Source organism: Podarcis gaigeae (genome assembly GCF_964106915.1).
Source record: "Podarcis gaigeae genome assembly, chromosome: 6".
Taxonomy (NCBI): Eukaryota; Metazoa; Chordata; class Lepidosauria; order Squamata; family Lacertidae; genus Podarcis; species Podarcis gaigeae.
In genome coordinates, this window is record NC_139682.1 from 61,235,420 (window position 1) to 61,244,746 (window position 9,327).

Consider the following 9,327-nt stretch of genomic DNA (forward strand, 5'->3'; position numbering starts at 1 on the left):
AATATTGCCATGGGGCATTGTGCTAGTGGGTTTGTACACAAAAATGTTGGGCAGTTTCACAAAGGACCAAGTTGTAAATCTCAAACACTATTTTCCATTGGGGTCATATTAGTACATACAAGTTTGGAAAGATGAGGATTGTTTCCTGAAGTTGCACATCTTTTGTACTCTTCCCTCAAAAGTGGAGATGTTCCATACCTGTATTTGTATACAGGAAGCACATCTCTTGGGCGTTTCCCCTATTACTGTTGCCAAATGATCATCCAAGTATCTACTTGTATTGAATTAGTAGTATCTTTTATATCATCAGGTTCTTCAAATAATTGTGGGTTGTTCTGTTTTATTTTTCAGTTGAAATTGTGGACTCAGTAGAAGCTTATGCTAACATGCTGAGGAATATTTTTGATTTTAGTGCACTGAAAGAACTACTCTCAGGTCAAAACCATCTAAAGATTCGGATAGATGCTATGCACGGAGGTAAGAAAGATTAAATAGGGACACTTCCACTGAAAAAGTACAAATGTTCTACTCTATAACTGCTTGAAGATATATTTCATATTCTGATAAGGAGAGGAAGAAAGACTTTTTTCCAAGCACCATCACTAGCTTGAGGAAGCCATTTAAAAAAGGCCTTGTGTTACAATACTGTCAAAGTTTCCACCTTCCTCTTCTTTGTTCCATGAGCTTGAGGTGAAGTTCTCCTGAACAGGGCTGCCACTACCATTAGGCAGAGTGAGATAGGTATTGAGGGTCACACAGTGAATGGAGTTGTGTGTCTGCCTTGCACCCTCAGAGTTAGCCTGCTGCTGTCAGGTGCAATGAAAGAAGCTGTTCCATTGCTAGTGTTCAAGGAAAATTCTAGTCTGGTTGGCCTCTGTTTGGTAGAAGAGGAGAGCGCCATCTTGCCTCAGGCAGCAAAATGTCTTGCTCCAGTGCTGCTCTTGAACTTCATGTACCTCAACAATTTTGTGCATTTAAATGTTGTTGAAACACCTTGTGTGAAGCGTATCAATACCTCTTTTAACGGGTATGAGCAGTCAACCATTCCTTAACCACATGCATTTTATAGCAAAATCTTTAAAGGAATACAATAAACTTTTGATTGCCAGTAATTTACACGTGTCTCTGTTTTATCTGACCATTCATTGCTAAATCAGTTGTCGGCCCATATGTAAAAAAGATCCTCTGTGAAGAACTTGGAGCAGCAGCAAATTCTGCTGTGAACTGCGTACCCCTCGAGGACTTTGGTGGTCACCATCCTGATCCAAACTTAACCTATGCTGCTGATCTGGTCCAGACCATGAAGACAGGAGAATATGATTTTGGAGCAGCCTTTGATGGAGATGGGGTATGTGGAGCTATTTTCCTCCTGGTTCTCTCAGAGAGGATAGGACTGTTCCTGACAACATGTGGAACATGAAGAATTAGACTAGACCTATCATTGGCAGAACTTACAGTATTTTTCACTCTATAAGAGGCACCCGAACACAAGATGCACCTAGTTTTTGGAGGAGGAAAACAAGAAAAAAAATATTCTGAATCCCAGAAGCCAGAACAGCAAGAGGGATCTGGCTTCTGGGATAGCCTCTTGCTGTCCTGGCTTATGGGATAGCCGCGTGCAGCCTCTCTCAGGCAGCAGGATGAAGGCTCCTCCAAGAGCCGCACTCCCTTTAAAGAGCGCGCAGAGCTTGTGTGCGGCTTTCTGGGGGAAAAGCCCCCAAGAGCCACACACACACTCCACACAGCTCTTTAAAGGGAGCGCTGAGCAGAGCCTCCCGCCTGCATTCGCTCCATAAGACACACACACATTTCCCCTTACTTTTTAGGAGGGGGAAAGTGCATTTTATAGAGCGAAAAATACAGTATATTGAAAACTAGGATGAATTAATTGCTGTGTTCTGGAGTTGTAAGGGGAACTTGTTCAGGACTGTATGCTGCTTATAGAATAATTATAAGTTAGAGGGTTGTAATTTGTATTTATTTTTTGAGCAAAGCTCTATAATGGCAATCTTCCTGCATAATATCTGGAGAGCGCCAGGTGAACAAGGTGTTAAACTGAGCATAAACATTCCACTCATGTTATGCAAGTAACATCAAAATGCACATTTTAAAAACCACAATATCAGTGTTTATAGAGGTGCTCAGTCCTTCCCACAAGACAGCTGGGGGCCTGGAGGTGGGAAGGGACAGTCCAGCTAGGACAGGTTCCGAGGTGCTTTTCATTTCTCACCTTCTCTCTCTTGGAATCCTGGACTGTATTGTCAATGTGTTTTAAAGTTGATCTTACTCTCAGAGTTTATGCGGAGTACGCTTTTGATTTTTTTCTTCCAGCCATTTGTATCAACGAGGTAACAACCTGTCGCCACTATTATTATTATTTTACTGTCTTCATTAGGATCGCAACATGATACTTGGAAAACATGGGTTCTTTGTTAATCCCTCAGACTCTGTCGCTGTTATCGCTGCAAATATCTTCAGTATTCCTTACTTTCAGCAGACGGGTGTTCGGGGATTTGCCCGGAGCATGCCAACAAGTGGAGCAATTGACAGGTAGGATTCTACATGTGGAAGGCCTTCTGCTTGATTCATTTGCTTCGGATGGCTCCTCCTTTCTGTCAGTTGCCTATCAAGGATGGTTCATGTAAATTATGGGTGAACCATGACTAGGAATGAATATGTTTTACACTTTCACATTGTATCCTATTAGGGTGGACAGATGCAAAAGAGAACAGGGCTCTGACACCCTTAATAGCTTTGTACAAGAGAAAATTTCAGTTGATGTGGCTTGATTGATGAACTACTCATGTTGAAAACTCACTCTTCTCCGCAGCTATGAAATGTCCGGGAGCCACTGCCCACCTGCTTTTCCTTTGTGTGCTTTGGGAATGCTTGTAGGGATTGAATGATATAATAACAGGGAGTGAGGATGATCTGTGTGCAGACAGAACTGGTCGCATGAAGTGAACGTTCCTTTGGAGTCATGGGACTTGAAACCAAATTAACAGATTTATAGCATCCCTAATTCCTCTTTAAGATGGTACTTTCTTAACTGATGCATGTTCTTTTAAAATAGTGGTTCTTAACTGTTGGCTAGATTTTTATTACAGCATCTATTAAATGGATTTGTTTTTTAACAGTTTTTAATTGGCTTTATTGTATGTGTCATTTCAGTGACCAGTCTGTTAGCTGAGGGGGAGGATAAAATTTTTGAACACACAGGAAATTCTTGGGGGGGGGGGTTGTGTATTTTTAATTGTTGTTGTGCAAGCAGTATTGGCTTGGATTCAAGATACTTGACATGCCTAGTAAGGTTCTGGTTGTTGTTACTATATTATTATATAAACAACCAATCTGCCAGGCAAGCTACTTTTGGGACTCTTCTCCCATTTTAAAAGTGTGTTGTCATGTAGCATGAGGGGCTTTTATTTAGGGAAACCAAATCCAAAGAGCCCCTTTCAGCACACAGATCAAGTTGCATTGGACCTTTGGGACCTGGCCTTGCTCTCAAGGCCCCCTTTGTCTAAAAAGTTGGAATCTGATGACTTCCAGCTCATCCATTCCTAGCTGATGCTTGAGAAAGATAAGCATGCTATTAAAAAGCTCAGGAAGCTGTCTTATACGTTGCTCCATCTAGCTCAGTATTGTCTACACCAGGGGTCAGCAACCTAAGGCCCATGGGTCGGAAGCGGGCCGTAGAGGTTGTTTGACCATCCCACGAGCCGCCCACTTGCACGCTGTGCTAAACCGGCACAGCGTGGCGCAGGGACCCGCTTCCACAGTGCCAAAAATCACGTGTCTGCATGCACAGACACCCAAAATCACACCTGCCCAGATGTAGACGCCGAAAATCGCAGGTGTGTGCGCTTACACAAGCGATCCAGCCCACGAAGGGATCTCCGCAGGGCCGATCCGGCCCAGGCAAGATAAACCTTGCTGACCTCTGGCCTACACCAACTGGCAACAGCTCTTTCAAATGGGGGACATTCCTACCCTTTCCTGGAGATGCCAGGGACTGAACCTGGAACTTTCCTCATGCGAAATAGTTCTGCCACTGAGCTATGGCCCAAAAGGGCTGACTTCCGAAATGAGCCTTGCACCTCTGGTTTATTAAGTGGAATGCCCAATAACAGCTGTTCTTCTCTATAGTAAAACATTGGTGATTCTCTCTTTTCCTCTTTCGCAGGGTGGCCAAAGCGACAAAGATTGCTTTGTATGAAACTCCGACAGGTTGGAAGTTCTTTGGAAATCTGATGGACGCAAGCAAACTGTCCCTGTGCGGAGAAGAGAGTTTTGGTACTGGTAAGTAAACAGCCTCAAATATCCAGTTGCTTTATTTCAGTTTTTGTACCCCACCTTATATATTGTAAACAGAAGACCACAACATACCAAACTGACTGCAATAATATAAAAAGCAACATCCAAACAACATGAAAAATTGTTTAAAACATAAAAATGCTACTATAAAATGTAAATTCGGTTCTTAAGAGGGGATAACAGTTAAGACACCATACAAAATGCATAAACATTAAATCAATGGGATTATAAAATACCATGCATACTTTAGTCAAAAGTATTTCAGCACTTAAAAAGACACTCTACAAGATAGCTCCATTGGTAGAGGATGAGGCTCTATGATTCTAAGTATGCACGCTTTATAACTACCATTCCATCAGACATAGCATGAAGGCCTTAATCCCATATATATTTATGTATGAGTAAGATACATTCTCCTTGATGGGGCTTATTTCTGAGTAGGTATGCATATCACTGTGCTATAAAGCAGAGAAATCTAGCTTAGAGCTAGCAGGAGTAAGAGGCCTGGATTGAACCCTGTGCTTTTCTTTTCTTAAACTCTCAGGGTGACATCTAATTGTGGCCACCCATCAATGGAAGTGGACTTCCACTGGGGCAACATAATTTACTCTTCCTCTATTTCCGACCTGCAGCCTCCATGAATCCTCTTATTTGTTCAGGAGGATTAAGGGTAAAACAGATTGGGGGGGGGAGCAAAGAGGAGGAAGTTGTAGAAGGGGAAATTAATTTGCATGCTACCCTTAATATAATAAGTTTATAAACCAAACTTATTGTTGACTATGTTTTCTGTACAAACCAGTAGATAACAAACATTTTTACCGGAGAGAGGTCTTAGTATGCAAAATACTTGTTTCAGCCCTCTGATCGTAACACAAGTTTCTCAGTCAGTGAAGCATCAATTGCCTACTCTTTATTATGCTTTTAGTGCAGCCATCTACCAACCACCTGTATTTTGTGCAAGGTGCAAGTTTTGTGAGTTGCAGATTAGACATTGTTTTCCCCCACTATGGTTAACCCAAGTTTTTCTCTGGGTGTGCTGCTCTTCCATTTGTCTGATTTGTGTGTGCTTCAGGGTCTGACCATATCCGTGAAAAAGATGGACTCTGGGCAGTCTTGGCATGGCTGTCAATCATCGCTGTCCGTAAACAGAGTGTGGAAGAGATCCTGAAAGACCACTGGCAAAAATATGGGCGGAACTTCTTCACAAGGTGAGGATTAGCACATTTCACCTAAGAATTGTGTCATGGCAGTGTCACACATTTTATATGTGGTTAGCTGGAACGGGCAGAACTCCCATAGCCCCATATTCCATGAAAGGAACTGAAATGCAAATTTGGAGAATCAAATTCTGCACCAAACGTTAAAATACTGATCAAACAACCTGTTTGAATGTGGCACTTGGGAAGGGGGACCAAAAGCCACTTTACGGATTCAGGAGCTGGGGTGGCTGAGTAGGAACCAAAGAAGAGAGCTCTCCTTACTGCCCCTTATTTTTAATCCAGCGCAAGAAGGTTTACTAGGAAAGCACCCAGCACAGACTGTATGAAAAGCTAAACATGAAACGGCATGTCTGGATGGTGGTGGTTACTGGTCATATTTGCCCCTCTGTCTCATTAAAGTCTCCCTGAACACTTCTAGGTATGACTATGAAGAAGTGGATGCTGATGGTGCCAACAAGATGATGAAGGATCTAGAGACGATGTTCTTTGACCGTTCTTTTGTGGGGAAGAAGTTATCAGCGGGGGACAAATCTTACACTGTGGAGAAAGCTGATAATTTTGAGTACAGTGATCCTGTGGATGGAAGCATCTCAAGGAACCAGGTAGAATAAAGATGGACTTGTAGATTTAAATTCCTAGAAAGATATGCTTTGCCTTATAAATCAATTTATAATGATGCCCTTAGACATGCACACAGCTTGAGAAAAAATAATAATTTTGTATTTAGTTCCATTTTGTAATGGTAATACCATGCCTGGTCACCTGTGGGAAGCATAGAAGCCATATTAGACTTCTTTGTTCTTCCCATGGCTACAAGGAGCTATTATGCTAAACAGTAACTCACACAATTTAGAGCCTTATAATCACAATTTCTATTGGAAAATGTCATAAGAATGAATGTCTCTTATGTTGCCCTCCATCTCCTGAGGTCCTTTTGACTTGATCTGGAAAAGCAAGAGAACATTTCTTTTGGACTCTTGATCATTCTAAATAGTTGTTGCAGACTGTGCAAAAAGAGTGCCATATCCTCCTGGTGGTGCAGCAATAAAACTGCTAGCACATTTGCAAAGCTAAGCAGGGTCTGGTCTGGTTTTAAATTGGATGGGGAACTGCATATTGAGATTCCTGCATTGCAGAGGGTTGGACAAGATGACCCTTGGGGACCCTTCCAACTCAACATTTGTATGATTCTAGGATTCAATATGAGCTTCTCTCATATTGAAGGCAAATATACTTCAGAGCTAAAGTGACACAATGCTTGTCTGTTTCAATGAACAATAGTAAAATGGGTTGCTTCCCTAGGAACTATGAAATCATCTGTCCTGCTTGGGTGCAGTTAAGCTCACTTGGAAATAATTTGCCTGCCCTGGTTTCACTGCCTCAGCCTTTACACTAGCCCCTCTAGAATCTCTTCTTTAAATGTTTCTTTGCCCTTTTCTTGTTCAGTTCTATTTTGTGTGGTGTCTGCCTTCCCTGAGTTTTCCTATAAACACAGTTAAGTAGTTCATTTAGCTGGATAATAATTAACGGACAAAGGAACTACAAGAGATATAACTTCATGGCATACATAATATTATTTCTTTCATGCATCTTTTTTAGCATGTGTCGCTCTGTTCAGCAAAAAAAAAAAAAATTGGTACTCTTGTCCCCCAAACAACAATATATCAAGGATCACCAAAGAGGATAGTTCAACAGCTGTCGGATGTGGTTTTCTAAACGTATACACACTTTTTTGTATCTCTGCAATCTGAAAGGAGTGGCCTTCCAGGAAAACTGTTGTTGTTGTTGTTTTTTCTTTCTTTAAAATATTTTATTAAGGATTTTCTTGTTTTACAGAAGTGTAGTGCCTCGTTTTTTTTTTTCTTCTTCTTCTTCCATGTAACGTTTTTACAAATCCGTTTCATTTGTTGAGGCATTAGGGGGAGAAGAAAACAGAAAGAAAAAAGAAAGGGGGGGTGGGGAGAGGGAGGATGGATGGGGGTGGGGTCGGGTGGCGGTGTTTCTATTATGTTTAATGTATGTAGAGTTTGGTGTCAGCGTTGCTTGTGTTGTTCACTTGTGTTCCTTTGGTGGTGAGAGAGGTTGGGGTTGGCTTAGGGTGTGATTGTTTGCTTGTGATTGGCTGTGGTGATCTTTGTTTTCGTGTGTGAGTGAGGTGGGGTGGGTGTTTTGGATCAGGTTAGCCATATTGATTTGTATGCTGTTGGTGGATTATTGTCGTTGTCCTGTTGGGCTGTGTATGTGATAAAGGGGAGCCATACCGGGGTGAAGGCGTCTTCTTCTGTTTGTCCCCGTGTCAGTTTCGGAAAACTGTTGTTGTGTGTTTTTCTCTTGCTAGGGTTTGAGGCTGATCTTTGCTGATGGTTCTCGCATCATCTTCAGACTAAGTGGTACAGGAAGTGCTGGAGCAACTGTGCGACTGTATATTGATAGCTATGAAAAGGATGCACCAAAAATATATGAAGATCCACAGGTAGGTTTCATTGCCACGTTCAGGACTCATTCTGTTCCATCTGTCCTTAAGACTCCTTTCCTGGGGTGGGAGTGCTTAGATTCTCATTATTAGACTAACAGATACAGATTTTCATAAATGTGCTCAATGTTTGATTTATTTGTAGCGAAGACTGTGGGAGGTGCAAAAAGGAAGCATAGGCTGTCATGGTCAGAAAAGTAAGAAACAGGGATGCTAATATATATTAGCATATTTCTGAACTATGAGTGCTAGAAAGTTGTCATTCATTTTGTAATGTTAAAACCAATATTGAGTCTGCACTGCATAGGATGATTATAGCCATGAAGCAGAGGAAGATTTAGGGTGCTGAGTCGAGAAGATGCCTCAGGGGATACCACAACAATGATGTAGAATGGAAGGTGAGAGGTAGGAAGGGCCCCCCAAAAAATTTTGGCATTGCACAGGGTGCCACTGAAATTTGAACTCCCAAAGTCTGCCACTGCATGAAGGTTTCTAGATCTCTAGCTTTATCCATCTTTGCAGTGCTTCTGAATAGGATGAAATAATAAACGTTGCACTGTTTCTAGGATTTTGACTTATTTCTCTAATTTTTGCCTCTTTCCCTTCACTGCAGGTCATGTTGGCTCCCCTCATCTCCATTGCACTGAAACTTTCACAGCTTCATGAGAGAACAGGCCGCACCGGCCCCACAGTCATCACATAAATGTAACACATGAAGCCATTTGGGACAGGTTTCATGGAGTGACTGGCAGCTGTCAATTGGAATTAGCTAGTTTTACTTGCTGTTATCAAGTTTATTCCTAAAAATGCTAGCACTGTATTTAAAAGCCCTATAAAAGGATAGATGTGATATTTTTTTAAAGTTTACACTATGTGTATGCTGATATACATTGTCTTTTTAATGTCACCTGTTATCTTTATCATTCGTGCAATGGACTTACTTAGTATACACTGCCTTTTGGTTTAGCAGGAATTGTAAGATGTGGCTGTACAAAAACAACAATGGGAGTAAACCCTGGAAAAAGATTACTCTTCCTTTCTCAGGAGATCCTCTGCACAAAGGTGGTTTTCTTTGGTTTTATTGGCAATGTGTAGGCTTTCTTTTTAGCTTTGTGCAACAAAATGTACAATCACTGTGAACAGCTGTCTTTCCAATCACCATGGAATGTCTTGTTTCCAAAAGAAAAACAAGAACCCCAAAGAATCAATTGAACTTTGTCCCATGATACACAGATTGCACTGCCAGCCCTGCACAAAATTCACCATTGATACAAATGTTACAAGAGATTAAAGAAATGAAGCAGTATCACTGTGGAGTGG

At 41.5% G+C, this 9,327-nt stretch overlaps 1 protein-coding gene across 1 annotated transcript in view; it reads left to right on the forward strand.

Annotated features, from left to right (window-relative positions):
- The window catches only part of PGM1 (phosphoglucomutase 1), a 32,571-nt gene extending 23,258 nt beyond the window's left edge, over positions 1-9,313 (forward strand). Inside the window, exons 4-11 of the mRNA XM_083742873.1 lie at positions 352-477; positions 1,158-1,348; positions 2,396-2,550; positions 4,184-4,299; positions 5,387-5,522; positions 5,953-6,136; positions 7,873-8,007; positions 8,621-9,313. Of these exons, the coding sequence (XP_083598999.1) occupies positions 352-477; positions 1,158-1,348; positions 2,396-2,550; positions 4,184-4,299; positions 5,387-5,522; positions 5,953-6,136; positions 7,873-8,007; positions 8,621-8,710 (1,133 nt within the window). The 3' untranslated portion in view covers positions 8,711-9,313. The remainder of the gene's footprint in view (positions 1-351; positions 478-1,157; positions 1,349-2,395; positions 2,551-4,183; positions 4,300-5,386; positions 5,523-5,952; positions 6,137-7,872; positions 8,008-8,620) is intronic.
- The last annotated feature ends 14 nt before the right edge of the window (positions 9,314-9,327 follow it).